The 21,635-nt window shown below is 38.2% G+C and overlaps 1 protein-coding gene across 1 annotated transcript in view; it reads right to left on the bottom strand.

Annotated features, from left to right (window-relative positions):
* LOC144980758 (NXPE family member 1-like) overlaps positions 1 to 19,234 on the bottom strand; it is a 24,791-nt gene extending 5,557 nt beyond the window's left edge. The window contains exons 1-7 of the mRNA XM_078928535.1: positions 19,196 to 19,234; positions 18,993 to 19,037; positions 11,351 to 11,487; positions 9,726 to 10,353; positions 7,243 to 7,356; positions 5,220 to 5,326; positions 2,450 to 2,554 (exon numbers count right to left, since the gene is read on the bottom strand). Of these exons, the coding sequence (XP_078784661.1) occupies positions 2,450 to 2,554; positions 5,220 to 5,326; positions 7,243 to 7,356; positions 9,726 to 10,353; positions 11,351 to 11,436 (1,040 nt within the window). The 5' untranslated portion in view covers positions 11,437 to 11,487; positions 18,993 to 19,037; positions 19,196 to 19,234. The remainder of the gene's footprint in view (positions 1 to 2,449; positions 2,555 to 5,219; positions 5,327 to 7,242; positions 7,357 to 9,725; positions 10,354 to 11,350; positions 11,488 to 18,992; positions 19,038 to 19,195) is intronic.
* Between the last annotated feature and the right edge of the window lie 2,401 nt (positions 19,235 to 21,635).

The following is a 21,635-nucleotide window of genomic DNA, read 5'->3' as shown; positions in this document are numbered from 1 at the left end:
AAATGTGTCACTCAGTTTCTCATTTCGAATAATGGAATCAATGATGCGCTGAAAGCAAGCCACTCCGTTAGTGACTCCAAAGGGAATTCGCTTGAATTGGTAGAGATTTCCACTGGCCTCAAAAGCCGTATACAGTTTCTTCTCGTCTTTTATTGGGATCTGGTGGTAAGCACTTTGCAAATCGAGGGTGCTATAGACACTGTAGTTTGAAATTGTTTCAATCATTTCATTAATGTTTGGAAGTGGATATGCATCGAGTAGAGTGAAGCGATTGATGGTCTGACTACAGTCCACAACCATGCGTTTCTTGTGTCGCTCGTTAGTTGTCACCAATACCTGCGCTCGCCATGGAGAATCAGATGGTTCGATCACATCCTCGTCAAGAAGTTTCTGAACCTCAGAGTCAATGAATTGCTTGTCTGGTAATGAAAATCGTCTTGATTTTGTTGCAATAGGTCTGACTTCTGGAAGGAGATTCTTGAAAAGAGAAACAGGTTCAATTTTTGCAGTAGTGAGACTACAAATGGAGAAAGTAGGCTTTGATCCTTTGAAGGATATTTGAACTCCATCATGCTGTTCAAGAAAGTCATGGCCTAAAATCAAGTCCGAACACAACCCTGACAGGATGGAAAATTTCACACTCTCACAGAAACGTCCCTGGTATTCCAAAGAGACAAAACAATGACCCTTGGTTGTACTTGAAAGATTAGTAGACGCCATGGAGATTTCTTTCTTTGATTTGAAAATCTTCAATTGGAGTCTTTGTGCGATCTCTGTTGAAATGAAACTCTCTGAGCTTCCGGTTTCTATCAACGCTTTAACGGGCTTGTTAAACAATTTGACGTCAATAACAGCTCTGTAGAGACTAGCGGGAGCCGCGGCTGAAAAGGCTGAACTGAGTGTATTCGGGTCTGCCGCAGATGCATATTCGTTTTTATTTTTTGACTGGCATACCTTTTGAAAATGCCCTTTTTTTCCACAACTTTTACACAGCGCCTCTCTAGCAGGGCATTTTGATCGAGGATGTCGTTGGTATCCGCAGAAAAAGCATTTAGAGTTCGTGATTGCAGCATTGAATGAGTCAAGTTCCTTTTCAGAGGGCGGAGGAGCACTGCTGCCACATGGCACAGTAGTTGGTGTGCTGTAGTTCTGAGAGTGTTTTTCAGCCATCTCCAAGGATCGAGCCTGTTCATAAGTGGCCATAAGTTCGATTGTCTTATTCTCGAGGAGTCGCTGCCTGATCTGATTAGAAGAGAGACCACAGATGAAAGCATCTCGGATAAAGTCATCCCTGTTCTTATCAGCAGTAACAGCTTTAAAATCACATTCTTTGGCAAGTCTCTTCAACTTTTGAAGGAACTGATCGAGGGATTGATCTGGTTCTTGCTTTGTAGTAGCCAAGACGTGTCTCGCGAATATTTCGTTTTGTGGTTTCACGTATATGTTCTTCAGAACTTCAACAGCTGAATCGAATGTAGTACAATCAGCAATATGTTCGTAGACGACAGGATCGACGAAATTGACGAGCAGATTGAGTTTGTTGTCAGTCGCCTGTTCGGGTAACGAAGAGAGAAAGTTGTTGAATGTACAGAGCCAGTGATTCCATTGCTTTGATGCATCAGGCGTATTGGGTTCAGCGCTGAACCGCTCAGGTCGAAGGAATCGTTCCATGTTAAATGTTGAATAAATTGTTGTGAAGCTAGAAAGTAATTCGAATGATTGCCATGCAAAATATAGGCTTTATTCAACATTTAAATTAATTATTATTTATTTATTAATAATTATGATTATCATCATCATCGTCATCATCACCGTCATCATCAGTATTATTATTATTATTATTATTATTATTATTATTATTATATCATCATCATATCATCATCATATATCATATCATCATCTCATATATTATTATTATTATTATTATTATTATTTTATTATTATTATTATTATTATTATTATTATTATATTATTATATTATTATTATTATATTATAACAAATAGTCAACTACACAATAAAAAGATACCAAAAAAAAAAAAATAACCCAACAACCAACAACAACTAATACAACAACAAAAACACATCAAAATAACAACAATACCATCAGCATGACAATACCAAAAAGAACAAGCATAATACTCTTCAACAGCCATGACGTCACTTCCCTCGTCATGACAAATGGTATCTTAGTAACTGGCTCTAAACTATCGGAACAATGGTGGACGCCCTTATGAAATATTTCTCCGACGAGCATAAAAGTGTATCCAGAGGGAAAAAACCCATTATAAATCTGATCATGTTTTGACTTTTACACATTCTGATCACAAGACATATGAAAAGTTCGAGCCAGCATGAAGAATAATAAGTACCGATTTTCTTTGTTTAGAACCACGATGGCCGCCGTTGCCATGCGACGGGACATCAAACTATAGTATCCAATTAAAATACCTGGACGTGTTAGCAGCCATTATGCTCTCGACAGACGTCAGGTTCAAATAGAATGGGTCAGCTTCGGAGATTCCCTGGGCTGTTATAAAATTCTGACAAGTCAATCTGTTATAACGATAACGAAATATACACAATCAAAATAATAGAATAAAATCCAAAATAAAAAAGGAGAGAGGCCTTCCAAATGCTCCTCGGGCTAGCATCTCTTTCAATGGGTATTTACACTGTGGATCTTTTTGTCATGCGTTTATTTATTCAATTTGTCTATTTATAGGAGCATTTTAAAAATTCTAGAACAAACCTTGATAGATTAATGAAAGTTTTAAATTTCCTAATACGACCATTGTTTTGGTTTTCCGTCGCCATTTTGTTTTGTGAAGTATTGAAAGGTAGTGCATAGCAGTCCTCGGTTGATTTTTTGGTTTGTTTTTTTCTACTAGGGTCAGCTCGATGTCGGAGGATTTGTTTTTTACCATTAGGGTTAGTTATAGATTTTAGTAAAGGTGCTATGGTGTTTGTTTTTCGTACTCGGGTTAGTCAAAGGTACTGGGTTTTAATTTTTCTTGTGGTTAGTTGAGGAATTATTTGGATTGTTTCCCTTAGTAGGAGGAGCTTTCGGAAGGCCTCTCATCAATATAATATTACAATAAAATAAAAAAAAATAATAACCCGTTAATAGCAGAGATGGAATGGGATGGTTTAATTTACATTTTTTAAAGACTTGTAAAAATAATTGAGCTTTATATAGCGCAATATCCACTAAATGTGCTCAAAGCGCTTTACAAGTGGTCCCCGGTCAACAGCAACATTGAACATGTTGGACGGGACATGCCGCCTGTTAGGCGATATTACAATTTTTCGGACAAAGACAACGCTGTTAACGACCAGGTACTCATTTTACACCTGAGTACGATGAGAAAATGGGAGTAAAGAGCCTTTTTCAAGGATTCAACTATGCGCCAAGCGCGGGGCTCGAACCCAGGACCTTCCTATCCGAAAGCGAGTGTCATACCACTAGACACATAGCCGCACTGGTTTTTGGTATCGAGTTATTGACCTAGCGCGACTTTAAGAGTGCTAATATAAAAAAACGAGTGCCGACAACCAATAAAAGTTCAAAAATAAAATTATTCCAGCCCTCTCCCTAAATAGTAACGCGTAATGATATCAAGTTTACAATAAAATTTGTGGCGTCATGTTATCAAACGTTAAATTTCACAAAAATTAGATTTTTGAAAAAAGAAGTAGACTATCATTTAAATATTTTCGAAAAAGTCTTTTACTCAGAGATGACGAAATCGGAATCTATTGAGGGGTAGAATAAAAGATGTCTTACACTCTTGCGTTTTGGAATTCGGACTTTGTTCCCAACGCGCACTCGCAAGCTCGTGCAGCGTTTGTGAACACGTCCGGAATTCCAAAAAGCAAGAGTGTAAGAATCATATAATATTATTCCACCTCCTCTTTGAAACTAACACTCAACAAAGATTACTCTGTAATAAATTCAGATGTTGTTTAATTATTTAATTGTATTTTTAATTAAGAGTAACTGCCATTAACAGACAAATCATTTCTTCATTATTCTTGAGCGACTGAATGTTGAGCCTTTCTCATTATACCAAAAGTCATGTTTACCCTAATCAGGGGTTATCCACGATGTCGGCAAGGGACCCCTTGTAAAGGAAAGTGCTCTGTGCGTAGCCGTCATGAACTTATTGATAGTATGCACCTGGTCAAGAAGCTCACAACATTGCCATCCGGAAGTATAACGGACAAGCACACAAAACTGTGTGTATCCATGAACGTTTATAGTCAGGGTAATACAGTTCAGTGAGCATTACTCATAAACGCGGATGGCAAAAAGCAATAACAAAGACCTGAGTGACGTCATCTTCAAACTATCTATAGAATCAACACAGAAAACTCTGTGTAAACTTGGATGTTTATAATCTGATCGAGGCAATCGTGTGATAAATAGTCACCGATTTGGCGGTATGAAAACAATAGCAAATCAGAGAGAGAGGAAGATTTCATTCACGTTACTGTTTATATAAACAACCAACCATGCTTGTCCGACCACGTGTGAAGGTGTGTCACAAATTCCATGATTTGATTGGTCAAAAATCTACTGGTTAGTGGGCATGATCTATATTACATTTCCATGTGCTCTGGGTCATTGGTCACATTGGAATATTTGCTCAAAGTAACCCACATAGTGTTCATCGTTTTTTATCACGAACATGGGTATGCTTACAATTTTCATGAACAAAGCAGCGTGTTTACATTTCTGAAGAAATATCCAATCGTTGGACAGCAACAAAGCATGTGATTGATGACTTGGTTGGACGGAAACATGAATATAGATAATATGCGCTTGGCTTAGAAGCTCATAACATTGCCATTCGGAAGTATAACAGACCAACACACAAAACTATGTGTAACCATGAAATTTTATAGTCGAGTTAATACAGGTTAGTGAGAATCACTCACAAACGCGGAGGCAACATACAATAACAAAGGCTTGATTGACGTCATCTTCGTTCTATCTATAGATAGTTCGAAGATGACGTCACTCAGGTCTTTGTTATTGTATTTTGCCATCCGCGTTTATGAGTAATGCTCACTGAACTGTATTAACCCGACTATAAACGTTCATGGATACACACAGTTTTGTGTGTTGGTCCGTTATACTTCCGGATGGCAATGGGATGAGCTTCTAAGCCAAGCGCATACTATCTATAGATCGCTCCCTTTATCGGTCAACTGTTACCTTTTGTCCAGGGGTCTGCCACAATAGAAAGGGCCAGTTCTCTCCGTGGTCAAATTACAGACGCACGACCGTCCCGGTATATTGGGAAGAAGACAGCATAGAGTCACCTTGGGCAAAGAGGAAGATAACGATTGATGATGATGATGATGATGGTGATGATGATGATGATGATGATGATGATGATGATGGTAACGATGATGATGATGATGATGATGATGATGATGATGATGATGGTAATGACGATGAGAGATGATGATGATGATGATGATGACAGTGATGATGATGTAAGATGATGACGTGATGATGATGATGATGATGATTGATGATAATGATGATGATGATGATGATGATGATGATGATGATGATGATGATGATGATGAATGATGATGATGATGATAGGATGATGATGATTGATGATGAGGATGACGACGACGATGATGATGATGATGATGATGATGATGATGATGATGTTGATGATGATGATGATGATGATGATGTTAAGGAAAATATCCCTCCATGAACAAATAAGAAAACTTGACCTTTTATATAGCACTATATCCACTTAATGTACTCATAGCGCTTTGCAAGGGGTCACTAACCAACAGCTAAATTTAACACGTAGAACGAGACATGACATGACGCCTGTTAGGCGATATTTCTTTTCCGACAGAGACAACGATATTAACGGTCAGGTACTCATACTCATTTTACACCTGCGTACGGTGAGAGAATGTGAGTAAAGCGCCTTTCCCAAGGACTCAACTATGCGCCGAGCGAGGCTCGAACTCAGGATCTTCCGATTCGAAAGCGAGTGTCATACCACTAGACCACATAGACGCACATCCTACGCACCGTGGATCTTTTTTACGACGTTGAAAAATTATTGTTGAATCGTGAATGTTGTGTTGATTATTCTAACATTCTGTTCATTGATCGGACACCTATTCTTGTATTACTATAATGATAATGGGATTCAATAGTCTGATGTCACGTCGCCCAGCACCGGCGGCCATCGTGGTTCTAAACAAAGAAAATCGATACTGTTTATTCTTCATGCTGGCTAGAACTTTTTATATGTCTTGTGATCAGAATGTGTAAAAATCAAAACATGATCAGATTTATAATATTTGTTTTTTTTCCCTCTGGTTACGCTTTTATGCTCGTCGGAGAAATAGTTCATACGGGCGTCCGCCATTGTTCCGATAGTTTAGAGCCAGTTACTAAGTTACCATGCGTCATTACGAGGGAAGTGACGCCATGACTGTTGAAGCGTTTTATAGTAATATTATCAATGATAATGGTAATAAAGATGACGATGATGATGATGATGATGATGATGATGATGATGATGATGATGATGATGATAATGATGATGATAATGATGATGATAAAATAATACCGATGATAACAATAGGGAATACAAGTGCGATGCGAAATAACTGGTTCCTATTTCATTGGAAATGTAAAGCCACTCATCCGGACGACTAGATATTATATACCTTGCGTAATTGTCGTCGATAAAGATCATCCATTCTCACTGTTTTATCAGGCCCCTCCCTTAATCATAAAAATCTGTCCAAACACATTGCTGCTAAAATAGTTATCCTATCTTATGATCCAATATGTAACCTATATTCGTTGTTTATGCATTTTCTGGAGGGCTGGTTACACACTTCTAATGAGTTTTGAACCGAAACAGAGGAAGTCTGACGCCAAGACTTCTCGAGCCTGTTGCTCTTAGACACATCTTAAACCCGAGTTTATCTCACTCAATCCTAGAGATTTTTGCTACTTTTTAAAATTGGAAATAAATGTATTAAAAATGAGCATGTACATATATAGTTTTATTCAACTATCATTAAAGTGTAAAATAAAAAACATTAGCTTTGGTATTAAGCCTATTATTTGTCTCAGAAAAAAAAATAGGCATGGGTTAAAAGTAACCCGGGTAAACTACGGATACAGTCGGTGTTAGGGTTGAGTGGGTTAAAATTGTATTTTTTATAGTTTCATCTTGATATACCTCCTCGATTTTTTCATGTTGAAATACACCGTAAACGTAACGATAACTGCCCATTCTTTTATGGTCGATAGTTGCTCTGATGAATTCCCTGGGGTAGACAACGCCAATCTTCAACTGTGGATGGAGAAGTGTGTTAAGGGATTGATGTAACCCTATATATGGATGAGTGGTTGCGTGGTTGGATTGTTGGACTCTTGAATGGCTGGATGGTTGGATTGTTGGATAGTTGGAATGATGGTTAGTTGGATGGGTGGATGGATGGATGGTTGGATTGTTGGATAAATATATAGATAGATGGTTGGATTGTTGGATGGTTGGATTGTTGGATAAATATATAGCTAGATGGTTGGATTGTTGGATAAATATATAGATAGATGGTTGGATTGTTGGATAAATATATAGATAGATGGTTGGATTGTTGGATAAATATATAGATAGATGGTTGGATTGTTGGATAGTTGGAATTGTTGGTTAGTTGGATGGGTGGATGGATGGATGGTTGGATTGTTGGATAAATATATAGCTAGATGGTTGGATTGTTGGATAAATATATAGCCAGATGGTTGGATGGATGGATGGTTGGATTGTTGGATAAATATATAGCTAGATGGTTGGATTGTTGGATAAATATATAGCTAGATGGTTGGATTGTTGGATAAATATATAGCTAGATGGTTGGATGGATGGATGGTTGGATTGTTGGATAAATATATAGCTAGATGGTTGGATTGTTGGATAAATATATAGCTAGATGGTTGGATTGTTGGATAAATATATAGCTAGATGGTTGGATGGATGGATGGTTGGATTGTTGGATAAATATATAGCTAGATGGTTGGATTGCTGAATAAATATATAAAGCTAGATGGTTGGATTGTTGGATAGTTGGATTGTTGGTTAGTTGGATTGGTGGATGGATGGATGGTTGGATTGTTGGATAAAAATATAACTAGATGGTTGGATGGTTGGATTGTTGGATAAATATATAGCTAGATGGTTGGATTGTTGGATAAATATATAGCTAGATGGTTGGATGGATGGGTGGTTTGATTGTTGGATGGTTGGATTGTTGGACAAATGGATAGCTAGATGGTTGGATTGTTAGACTTTTGAATGGCTGGATGATTGGATAGTTGGATTGTTGGAATGTTGGGTGGGTGGATAGTTGGATAGTTGGATTGTTGGATGGTTGTATGACTAGAATGTTGGATGGATGGATGGATGGATTGTTGGACTTTTGAATGGGTGGATGATTGCATTGTTGGATTGTTGGAATATTGAATGGTTTAACGAATGGATGGATGGGTGGATGGTGTGATGGTTGGATTGTTGAATGGCTGGATTGTTGAATAGATGGATGACTAGATGGTTGGATGATTGGATGGTTGGATTGTTGGCTGGATGTATAGATGGCTGGATGGTTAAATTGTTGACTTGTTGGAGTGAACAGGATATACAAAGTAAAAAAGGTGCCAAATTAGGCTGAGGTCGATGATTAGCTTTTAACGGTAAAAAAAAATTATGCCCTTCCACCACGACATCATAAGATATCGTCACCTAGGCATTCCACGACGGAATATAGATAATCCATCAAACAGGATGTTTGATGTCAACAGGAATCACCAATGTTGCCCAAGTGAGAAAATTGAGAGTTAATAATCTTGCCCAAGGAATAAAAACGAAAGTGCCTGAAGCAGGGCTCAAACCCGGGACCTTCCTGGTCACATTGCAATGCCTTAATCACTCGGCCGCTTCGTCCCCCTTTAAAGGTTAAGGTGAAGAGAAAAGGCAGCTGACAGGACCGAGTGGAGATCCCTTGCGTTATCTCAAGTGCCAGCAGCCCAGAGCGGACTGAGTGAGTCAGTGCGGCTGTGTAGTCTTGTCGTAAGGGACTCGCTTTCGGATGGAAAGGTCATGGGTTCGAGCCTCTCTCGGCGCATAGTTGAGTCCTTGTATAAGGCTCTTTACTCATATTCTCTCGTCCTACTCGGGTGTAAATCGAGTACCTGGCCATAAACATCCTTATCTCTGTCGAAAAAAAATTGTGTGCCATGTCTCGTTCTACATGTTACGTATTGCCGTTGGTCAGAGACCCTTTGTAAACCGCTTTGAGTACGTTTAGTGGATATTGCTCTATAAAAGATCGTTTTATTGTTTAGTTTGAGTGAGGAGAAAATGTTAAAAACTATCTCGCTAAACGTTTATTTAAAAGAACTTCGTTTTCCTACAAGCAAACATTAAAATTGCTCAATGGCTGCCATGGTAACGACTGCAAAATTTAATTTATTTTTACCTTTTACAATCGGTTTCACCTCGACGCAATCCGTTATTTTAAACAAGAGAATGAAAAGCGATTTTATTGATAAATTATCTTAAAATATTCAATGTTCGGCTTAAAAATAAGCAGTGACATTTTTTTTTATCCCAAAGCAATTTGAAGTTTGACTTAAAATTTAGCAATAAAATAATTTAAATTTACTCACATGACTTAATCCCGTCCATAAAGGTGTAATGGTGGCCGTGTAACTTCCGTTTCGTAAATCCTTAACTATACCGGAAGCAGCACGCGACTTCCCAGACTTCGAGTTGGGATCCTCCAATACCCACGCCCTGACCTCGTCTCCTCCCAGAGGGCGTTGTGCGCCATTTCTGTCCAAAACGTCCACTCGGAATAAAAGGGGCTCGCCTTTTTTACAAGTCACGTTTTTGGCGAGAATCGGATGTTTCCCGCCTTGCAAAAACCAAACTTTCGAACGTGTTAAGTCTGGTAATGCATTTAAGTCTGTCAAGGGTGGTTTGCTAAGGAAATCTTTTTCCCAGGAAAAGAAATACTCGTCAGGTTTATAGAGAGGTACGAATTTCAGTGTCCTGTTGTTTAGAGCCTCGATCCATTCTTTAAAAGTTCTGGGATTTGACAGGGAATCGTCTTTACAGGAATCTTTTGTATTTGGAAGGAATCGTAGGTCAATTTCAGCATGAGTCACTTGCCCTCTAAGGACTGGTTTTTCTTCATTGGAGAACTCGGTATCTGTCTGTATTATGGCTCGTGGATTATCATCGGCTCCATCCGTTCCATTGTAACGTTCAAATGAGATTGGCATTGCCCAATACCTGTCAAGAAAATCAAACTTTTTACACACAAACACACACACACACACACACACACACACACACATATATATATATATATATATATATATATATATATATATATAGTGTGTGTGTGTATGAGATCACTCACATTTTTTTTGCCGATACAATTGTTTCTATTTGTATCAGGAAAAAAAACGTGAGTGACCTTATTTATTTATATTTGCTCTCACCATTATCGAGCACTCTCTTACCTACAAGTACCCACCAACACTCATAAATATTTTTACATATATATTTATATTATTTTTTGTTTTCATCTCGTTTTCTTGCATATTTTCCAACAACGTTGTTTCGTCCAGAGTTGCTGGAGTCATCAGAAGCTCTGGGCAAAACAACATTGTTGGAGAATATGTAAAAAAAAAAAGAAAATACGAGGTGAGAACACATACATTAATAATTCGCTCCAAGAAAATGTCGAGCACTCTACGTGGTTCCGGCTAACTTCCCTGAATCATATATATATGAGTGTTGTTGGGTACTCGGAGGTACGAAAGTGCTCGAAAATGATGGTTAGAGCTAATATAAAATATAAATTATGTCACTCACTTATATATGGCCAAGACGTACGTTTCTGTGACTTTCGTCCACGTCTTCAGTCGGCATAATGTCCGAAGAAAAAATGTATTCCGGTATATACATATGTCCCCATGCCTGTTTCGTAGTTCTAATTTAGTCATATACTCGAGAATTTCGTTACGATTTCTTTTACCCATGCCTGGCCCCAGATCGCCACGAGAATAGGTAAAAATCGTATAGATAGTATGCGCTTGGCTAAGAAGCTCATAACATGGCCATCCGGAAGTATAACGCACCAACACACAAAACTGTGTGTATCCATGAACGTTTATAGTCGGGTTAATACAGTTCAGTGAGCATTACTCATAAACGCGGATGGCAAAAAAAATCAACAAAGACCTGAGTGACGTCATCTTCGAACTATCTATAGACATCTTACCTGTGTCCTTTATACAAGAAAAACATGATCAGTACAGAAAACAATGTCAACACCAGAGCTATTTTGGTGTGTCGTAGGTACGTCATCTTCCTATTGATTTCCTGGCTTGGGATTCACTGGTCAGAATGGAGCTTAAACTAAAAGTAAAAATGAAAAAAAAAATGGTGGATTATTAAGAAAGAATGCATCTGACGTCACACAGTTCTTTGTTTTTATTTTACGACCACAAGTTGGTTATGTCTCGCTAAAATATATAAATGGAACGAAACTGACACCACTCAGATTTTTTGTATTTTTTTAGACACTCTATTGGATTCAATAATCTGATGTCACGTTGCCCAGCAACAGCGGCCATCTTGGTTCTAAACAAAGAAAATTTGTATTTTTTATTCCTCATGCTGGCTAGAACTTTTCATATGCCTTGTGATCAGAATGTGTAAAAGTCAAAACACGATCAGATTTATATTTTTTTTCCCCTCTGGATACGCTTTTACGCTCGTCGGAGAAATATTTCATAAGGGCGTCCGCCATTGTTCCGATAGTTTAGAACCGGTTGCTAAGTTACTATGCGTCATTATGAGGGAAGTGACGTGATAACTGTTGAAGCGTATTGATGTTTTGGGTTTAGTAGGTCAAGGCTAGCAAAAGGCAATTACTCACGCTTATCGCTGAATGCGGTTTAGGCCACGCCTTACGTGTTGAATACGTTTGGCTGTGTGTGTGTGTGTGTGTGTGTGTGTGTGTGGCTGTGTGTGTGTGTGCGTGTGTGTTTGTTTGTTTGTTTTAAATAAAGTTAATTCATGGATTACCATCATAAATCAGGATTATAATATTGTGCTCAAGTGTCAAGTCTTCAAACAAATAGGATCAATCTGGATTCATGTTTTCTTTCAACCGAGTCATCAATCACATGATCTGTTGCTGTACAACGATTGGACATTTCTCAATGCATCTAAACACGCTGCTTTGTTTATGAAAGTTGTATTGTAAACATACCCATGAGTCATGCTGAGCAAAATGACCACTTGTAGCGTTGGATATTTCTTAAATCGTGAACACTGTTCACTATGTCGGTCATTTTGAGCACGCTTTGTAATGTGACCAATGACCTCAAGCACATCGAAAGGTAATATAGATCGTGTCCATTCGGATTAATTCTACATTAATGCTTTGTTCGATTTATATATTAATTGTATTAATTACATTTTGGTTGTGACTCGTTCGATTGTTTGCCTACGCTACGCCAAGGCATTCTTTATTATTGAGTTTTTTGCGCTTTTTTTTAATATAGCGCAATATCTACTAAACGTGCTCAAAGCGCTTTACAAGGGGTCCCTGGCCAGCAGCAACACTTAATGTGTAGGCGAGACATGAAGCCTGTTAGGCGATATTACAATCTTTTTCGGACAGAGACAACGCTGTTAACGGCCGGGTAGGTACTCATTTTACACCTGGGTACGATGACAGAAGGTGAGTAACAAGCCTTTTCCAAAGACTCAACTATGCGCCGAGCGAGGCTCGAACCCAGGACCCTTCGATCCAAAAGCGAGTGTCATACCACGAGACCACATAGCTGCAAATTAACATTAATGGCGTGGTGCTCGTGAATATGTGTCGTTTCTCAATTTAATGAGCATGATCTATATTACCTTTCCATGTGCTGGAGGTCATTGGTCACATTGCAAAACCTGCTCAAAGTGACCTACATAGTGAAAAGTGTTCGCATATTTTGAACTATCTAACATCACGATTGGTCATTGTGTTCTGCTTGACAGATGGGTATGTTTACAACTTTCATAAACAAAGCAGCGTGTTTACATTTGTTCAGAATTGTCCATTCGTTGCACAGCAATAAATCACGTGATTGATGACTTGGTTGGACGAAAACATGAATATAGATCGCTCCCATTGGCCAGTGTGTTGCTGTGTCTCAGTTTTAAAATTTGTTCTCTCGTATAAATTATTGGACATGGCCTTCATCGAATTATTTGTTCCAAAAAAAATATTTTTACGTAACTAATAAATCTACTTTTTAAGTCATGGCCATTCATATACACGTCTTTATCCTCATCTATATCCATACTTGGGGATGATATTGATAGAAATAATATAATAGTATGAATTTGATATGTCAAAATCGTAACAGCTTGTGGATCATAAAATAAATAAATAAATAAATCTTCTCATTGAAATGTTCTGAGTTCACGATTCAAGCGCATAATATTTTTTAATACTTAGTTTGTTTTTTTTTTGTTTTTTTGTTTTTTTTTTAAAATTAAAAATATATTGAGCTTTTATATAGCACATTATCTACTAAATGTGTTCAAAGCGCTTTACAAGGGGTACATTTATACTGCAACCACCATTGAGTACAGACGATACAAGTTTTTTTTTCCATTTTATTTTATTTATTTTCCACGTTTATTTGTGTATTGTTGTGCTGACGAAGGGTTTGTACCCGAAACGTCCATTGTCTGTTTTGTTCCCATACGAAGCCTCTCCATTTTTACTCTTTCGTTAGTATTTTCACGATCACCGGCTTCAGGCAGCCCTTACCGTTTTCTACTTTTACAAGGGGTCCCTGGTCAACAGCAACATTTAACATGTAGGACGGGACATGCCGCTTGATAGGCGATATTACAATTTATCGGACAAATACAACACTGTTAACGGCCAGGTACTCATTTTACACCTGACTACGGTGAGAGAATGTGAGTAAACAGTCTTTTCCAAGGACTCAACTATTGCGCCGAGCGAGGCTCGAACCCAGGACCTTCCGATCAGAAAGCGAGTGTCATACCACTGGACCATATAGCGGCATTATTTTAACGTAAAGACACGGATAATGACGAGGAAGTTCGGTTGCAAAGGCGACTATGCAAATTGGATTCAGTAGATGGATGTCACGCCGCCCAGCAATGGCGGCCATCTTGGTTCTAAACATAGAAAATCATTACTTTTTATTCTTCATGCTGGCTAGAACTTTTCATATGCCTTGTGATCAGAATGAGTAAAAGTCAAAACATGATCATATTTATGGTTTTTTTTCCGTCTGGATACGCTTTTATGCTCGCCGGAGAAATATTTCATACGGGCGTCCGCCATTGCTCCGATAGTTTAGAGCCAGTGTTACTAAGTTACCATGCGTCATTAGGAAGGAAGTGACGTTACGACTGTTGAAAAGTATTATAAAAAAGTATCTGTATGGATTTCCTCATGGTGAAGTTGACGTCACTCGGGTCGACTATAAACATTCAAGATTACACATAGGTTTGTATGTTGGTCTGTTATACTTCCGGGTGACAATGTTATGAGTTTCTTTGACAAGTGTATAGATAGTTCGAATATGACGTCACTCATGTCTTTGCTATTGTTTTTTGCCATCCGCGTTTATGAGTAATGCTCACTGAAATGTATTAACCTGACTATAAACGTTCATGGATACACACAGTTTTGTGTGTTGGTCCGTTATACTTCCGGATGGCAATGTTATGAGCTTCTTAGCCAAGTGCATACTATCTTACTGTCTATAGATAGAATGCGCTTGGCCAAGGAGTTCACAACATTGCCATCCGGAAGTATAACGGACCAACACACAAACTCTGTGTAACCATGAACTTTTATAGTCTGGTTAATACAGTTTAGTGAGAACAACTCACAAACGCGGATGGCAAAAACAATAACAAAGGCCTGAGTGACGTCATCTGCATACTATCTATAGATAGTATGCGCTTGGCTGAGAAGCTCATAACATTGCAATCCGGAAGTATAAGGGACCAACACACAAAACTGTGTGTATCCATGAACGTTTATAGTCAGGTTAATACAGTTCAGTGAGCATTACTCATAAACGCGGATGGCAAAAAACAATAACAAAGACGTGAGTGACGTCATCTTCGAACGATTTATAGCCTGACACTGACAAAAAATGACGTCAAAATGCCAGTCTTTTGCCACAAAAGAAAACAAATCGTGAGTTGTATTCAATAGTTCAACCAATGAAATAACTTGTTTCCATGAGCTCTACTAACGACAACTCACTAGGCGGTGCAAAAAACAAATAAAGACGTCAAAATGCCAGTCATTTTTGGTTTCAGTGTCAGGCTATAACTTAACGATGGCTACGGCGACTCTGCCCGCTGTGTGTGCCCTGGTTTAGGTAAAATAATCACAAACTCTACCAGCCGAATAAAATGTACCAACACACAAAATTATGTGTAACATTTAACGTTTCTAGTCTGATTGATATCATCTAGTGAGAACTAATCATGAAAATGGCTGTCTAAAGACAATCACAAAGAGCTCAGTGACGTTAATTTCGTTCCAGCTATAGATAGTATGCGCTTGGCCAAGAAGCTCACAACATTGCCATCCGGAAATATAACGTGCCATCACACAAAATTGTATGTAACCATGAGCGTTTATAGTCTGGTTTATACAGTTTAGTGAGAATAAGTCATAAACGTGGATGGCAAAAACAATTACTAAGACCAGAGTGACGTCATCTTCGTACTATCTATACAGAATGAAAGAAGTTGATGTCACTCGGCTATTTTTTTTGTATTTAGACCCCCAATTTGGTGATTAGTTCACTATATGCTTTTAAGTCAAGTACTCAAAATATCTGCCCGACAGACGAAACATGCTAACCAATAAAAATCGAAATCGAAATCGAAATCGAAATCGAAAACCGAGATCGATGTCACTCAGTTCTTTGTTATTGTTTTTATATTATAAACTATAGATAGTATGCGCTTGGCTAAGAAGCTCATAACATTGCCATCCGGAGGTATAATGGACCAACACACAAAACTGTGTGTATTCATGAACGTTTATAGTCAGGTTAATACAGTTCAGTGAGCATTACTCATAAACGCGGATGGCAAAAAACAATAATAAAGACCCGAGTGACGTCATCTTCGAACTATTTATAGACATTCTAGTGATCACACCTCATTAAAATAATATTCTGTCAATAAATCGATATAGATACACTAAAGATTGCAGATTTTTGTTGGTTCGGACGTTTCGTCTGTCCCGCTTTGAACACGTTTAGTCGAAAATGCGCTGTATAAATGCTTAGGGTTTTGGTTTGCTTGTTTGTTTGTTTGTTTATTTGTTTTGTTTTTGATAAGCCACATAATACGCTTCAACAGTCGTGACGTCACTTCCATCGTAATGACGCATGGTAACTTAGTAACACTGGCTCTAAACTATCGGAACAATGGCGGACGCCCTTATGAAATATTTCTCCGACGAGCATAAAAGCGCATCCAGAGGAAACAAAAAACACATTATAAATCTGATCATGTTTTGACTTTTACACATTCTGATCACATGACATATGAAAAGTTCTAGTCAGCATGAAGAATAAAAAGTATCTATTTTCTTTGTTTAGAACAACGATGGCCGCCGTTGCTGTGCGCGACGTGACATCAGACTATTGAATCCAATTATTACCCCGCTTGACACGCCCTGACATCGAGACGATCGTCTGCCATCTTTTTACAACCTTATTTATTGAGACTTCATCATTTTCCCACAGTATCGGTAAACATTATTATACTGCCATACTCTGGAAAAACCCATATTTGAAAATTTGGCCAGAAAACTCGTCCTTCAAATATCGATCGATTTAAATGACCCTCATCTTGGCAAAAAACTCTCAAACCTGAGACTTGGCCAAGTCCCAGGTTTGAGAGTTTTCTACCATGATGAGGGTCATTTAAATCGATCGATATTTGAAGGACGAGTTTTCTGGCCAAATTTTCAAATATGTTTTTTTTTCCGGAGTGCGGCAGGGTACGTAACTCCAGTAACTCCCGTCTTTCCTCTTTGTCTCCTATACAATAGGGGGGAGGGGGGGGGGGCTGTAATTAGCAGACAACTAATGTCTTCATTACTGTTTATATTCCGTGAGTTCTATTATTATTATTTTGTGTCTTAGCTTCTTATCCTGTCATACTTGACAAGTTAATTGCCGTTCTCTGGTGAGAGACGTGTAATCAAAAAAATTGGCCAGAAAACTCGTCGTTCAAATATCGATCGATTTAAATTGATTTTAAAATTGAGGTGAAACAGTGTTGTCCAACTGACACATTTAATTTATTATCAAACAATCTTGTTTATTTTCTTCAGTTGCATGTCGATGAGGTAAGGCTGTGTAATGTCACTGACATAAATTGAGGTTTTATATAGTGCAATATCCACTAACCGTGCTCAAACGTGCGTTACTAAGGGTCACTGGTCAACAGCAACATTTAACACGTAGGACGAGACATGACGCCTGTTAGGCGATATCACATTTTTTTTCGGACAGAGACAACGCTTTTAACGGCCATGTACTTACACCTGAGTGCGGTGAGAGAATGTGAGTAAAGAGTCTTTTCCAAGGACTCTACGCGCCGAGCGAGGCTCGAACCCAGGACCTTCCGATCCGAAAGCGAGTGTCATACAACAAAACCACATAACCCCACAATTCAACTATGCGTTTAACGAGGCTCGAACCCATGACCTTCCGATCCGAAAACGAGTGTCATACCACAATACCAAATAGCCACACAAATAACCCTCATCTTGTCAAAAACTTTCAAACCTGGGACTTCGCGAAGTCTTCAAGGAATCCCAGCAGGTTTGAGAGTTTACGCCAGGATGGGGGGCATCTAAATCGATCGTGCGACTATGTGGTCTAGTGGTATGACACTAGCTTTTGGATCGGAAGGTCCTTGGTTCGATTTCCGCTCAGCACTTAGTTGAGTCCTTGGAAAATAAAATACTCTTTACTCAAATTCTCTCACCGTATTCAGGTGTAAAATTAGTATTTTGCCGTAAACAGCGTTGTCTCTGTCGGAAAGAAAAATAATTATTATATGTCCTTATTTCATCCTTTCGGAATTCCTTGTATAGGGAATGAGATTAGCGGAAGAGTAGCGTCCCTTGATTGAACGTCACCCATAGTCCATGACGTCACCGGCGGAAAAGTTATTAGAGAGAGAACGTCATGTTGATTGTGCGCATGCGTCTCTCGTCCTCTCGAGGACGAGAGACGCATGTGCACAACCAACATGACGTTCTCTCTCTAATAGAGGACGAGAGACGCATGCGCACAACCAACATGACGTTCTCTCTCTAATAACTTTTCCGCCGGTGACGTCACAGACTATGGGTGACGTTCAATCAAGGGACGCTACTCTTCCGCTAATCTCATTCCCTATAGACGTGTCGTCACCGTGTGGTACAGAAACACTCTAAATCCAATAAATATTTGCAACCATATCACAAAGCATAATAAGTAATATCACCAAATGTATCCTATATGATCTTTTGAATTTAAAGAAAGTAAATAATGGTAAATTTAAAAAAAAAAAGCCTTTATATTATCTACATATTTGTCAGGAAAAGTATAGGGAATGAGATTAGCGGAAGAGTAGCGTCCCTTGATTGGACGTCACCTTACAGAGAGAACGTGAAAATGGTTTTGCGCATGCGTCTCTCTCGTCCTCGCTTTCGGTGAAGTGTCTCATGCCGCACAACAAACATGACGTTTTCTCTCTAATAACTTTTCCGATTTTTTCGTGACTTCCAATCAAGGGACGCTATTCTTCCGCTAATCTCATCCCCTATAGCAGTAAATTTACCGTACCGGTGTAAAATGAATGAAACAACACAACGGATTGGCCTTAAACCTCTGGAAAAGAGAAGAAAAACAGATAAAATTAAAATAATCCTACTACAAAAAAGTCGTGCCTTAACCTTCCAAACGACATCAAATACATCAGCAAAAGAATAACGAGGGGACACACAGCAAGAGTAACCATCCTACACATTAAAAAAACGGGCGCCCACCTGTATTTGTTTTTCCCTTCCACTGCCCGTCTGTGGAATAACCTCCCAGCTGACGTGTCTGAAAACGGTTGCCAACGTGGTTGCTAGAGCTCACATCGTGACTTTTTAACTCACTCAACCCTAACACCGACTATATCCGTGGTTTACCCGGGGTGACTTTTACCCCATGTCTATTTATTACATTTTTCTAAGACAAATTATAGGCGTAGTATCAAAGCTAATGTTTTTAGTTCATGTTAACGGTAGTTGAATAAAGCTATCTATGTACATGCTCATTTTTAATACATTTTTTTCAATTTTGAAAAGTAGCAAAAATCTCTAGGATTGAGTGAGTTAATCTATGTACTTTTATGACAGCCGTCAAGTCAGATTTTTAATAAGTGGCGCGTGCTTTTCTTCTTTTTCTCGGCTGTCCCTCAATGCACAGCTGCAAAAGTTTGTATGTACCACTGAATCAATTTGTCTTAATCAAAAAATATTTTTTCATTAATTGTAAAACAATTGAAAAGGATTTCGCTTATAACAGTTATATCAAAATCGATAACTGGTAAGGATCGTAACTCATAGATGATTTACAGTATCAAAATTATGACTTTTCCGCCAATCCATTTTGAAGGACTTCGTAAAAATGGAAAGTTCGGTTAATTGAAACTTAAATGATATACACTCAGTATTGATTATGAAGGAACGAATGGCAATCCGTAACTATCAGACGTCTACATTTTATAACTATCAATACACATAAGTGATGAATGCAAATGAAGGTGAACATTCTGGGTGGGGTTCCCGACCTCCCATAGTGGGCGTGGGGGGGGGGGGGTACTTGCTGTCTCTTCTATCCCCCTATATCTGTTTTCCAATTGCTTTCTGTCTGTGTCTTCGGATGAGATTACGTAGTTTTGTCCTTGGCTGGGAGGGAAACAGTCGAATGTATAGTTATAGTTTTGGGAGATGATATTTTTTACTTGTAAATCATTTCTATCTTATGTACTGTTCTTTTTAATTTTAAACATATTTTTTGTAAACATTTGAGTGCATTCCTCTTAGTGGGAACCTGTGCTTGTGTCTGGATGAGACTTTTAGGTGATCTCAAACTAAGTACTTTGATAGTGTGCTCTTGGAATCTACATCTGTTTCCTATTTAAACTAATTCCCCTTTGTCTTACCTTTTCTTGGGTGCTTTAATTGTAATTCTATAACTTTTTACTATCCCATTTCCTATTTACTGGCCCTGATATGACCTCAATGTGTTGCAAGCGCCGTAAAACCCTTAAAGGCAAACAAAACAAAGTGAACATTACACACTTTCAGCATTATTTTGATTGCCAAATTTATAGAAATAGCTTATGTTTATGCCAAAAAGGATTACATAAATTTAATGTAAACTGGTCAAAAGTAGAAATTCATCAAGTTATGACTTGTTAATGACAACAAATATGTACATGTGTTCAGCAATAACAACAGCTACAACAACACCACCATCACCAACAACAACAAAGACATACTGGATACATCAATCAGCAATTATTGTTTTCCACATGTCCTGGTTCACTCGCCACTTGTATCTCTGCCTGTAGTCCTGTGTACATTCCATATTGGTGTCCACCTCCCACAGTCTCAGGTTCATTACCCACTCGTGGTATCCACCTCTTGGTTTACTTTAAGAATTCTTTAAAATTATTGTTTTGAACGTGAGGTTTTAATGCTGAAAACTTATATAGCGCCATAACTCCGAGACACCAGACTCTAAGCGCTTATTTCAAACATGTAATGTTTTAACAATGTTTTGATTGGGTGATCATCTTACCCCGATCTACGGATCACCTTACCCCGGGGCAAATAGAGAATTTTGACATGCTTTTTAAAATCTCTTGTCGTTCATTAAAATTACGAAATAATGTTTGTGAAGCGCTTTAACTCCCTCAACCCTAACACCGACTATATCCGTAGTTTACCCGGGTTACTTTCACCCCATGCCTGTTTATTACATTTTTCTGAGACAAATTATAGGCGTAGTATCAAAGCTAATGTTTTTCGTTTTTACATGTTAATAATAGTTTAATAAAGCTCTCTGTGTACATGTTTATTGTTAATGCATTTTTCCAATTTTGAAAAGTAGGAAAAATCTCTAGGATTGAGTGAGTCAATATTGTAAAGAAAAGGCAAATCTATGAATAGATTACGTGTGTCCGATGTTTTAAATACATCAGATATTTTCTTGCTACACACGAAAGTCTGAAAAAGTGCTCCACTTATCCAACCAACCTTCCACTAATACTGATGATGTGTTCATTCCATTTTAATTTGCCTTCATTTGTGACACCTCAACATTTATAACGTGATACTGGCTAAACTGTTTGCTTTTTTTTGTTTTTGTTGTTGTTGTTTTTTTGTTTGTTTTTGTTCGGTTTTTTTTGGTATCTTTTTTTGTTTTGTTGTT

This window comes from Berghia stephanieae, chromosome 10 (assembly GCF_034508935.2).
Source record: "Berghia stephanieae isolate SIO BIC M18660-M18661 chromosome 10, UCSD_Bste_1.3, whole genome shotgun sequence".
Classification (NCBI taxonomy): Eukaryota; Metazoa; Mollusca; class Gastropoda; order Nudibranchia; family Aeolidiidae; genus Berghia; species Berghia stephanieae.
Note: the sequence above shows the minus strand (reverse complement) of the source record. Positions and strands in the feature narration are given on the sequence as shown.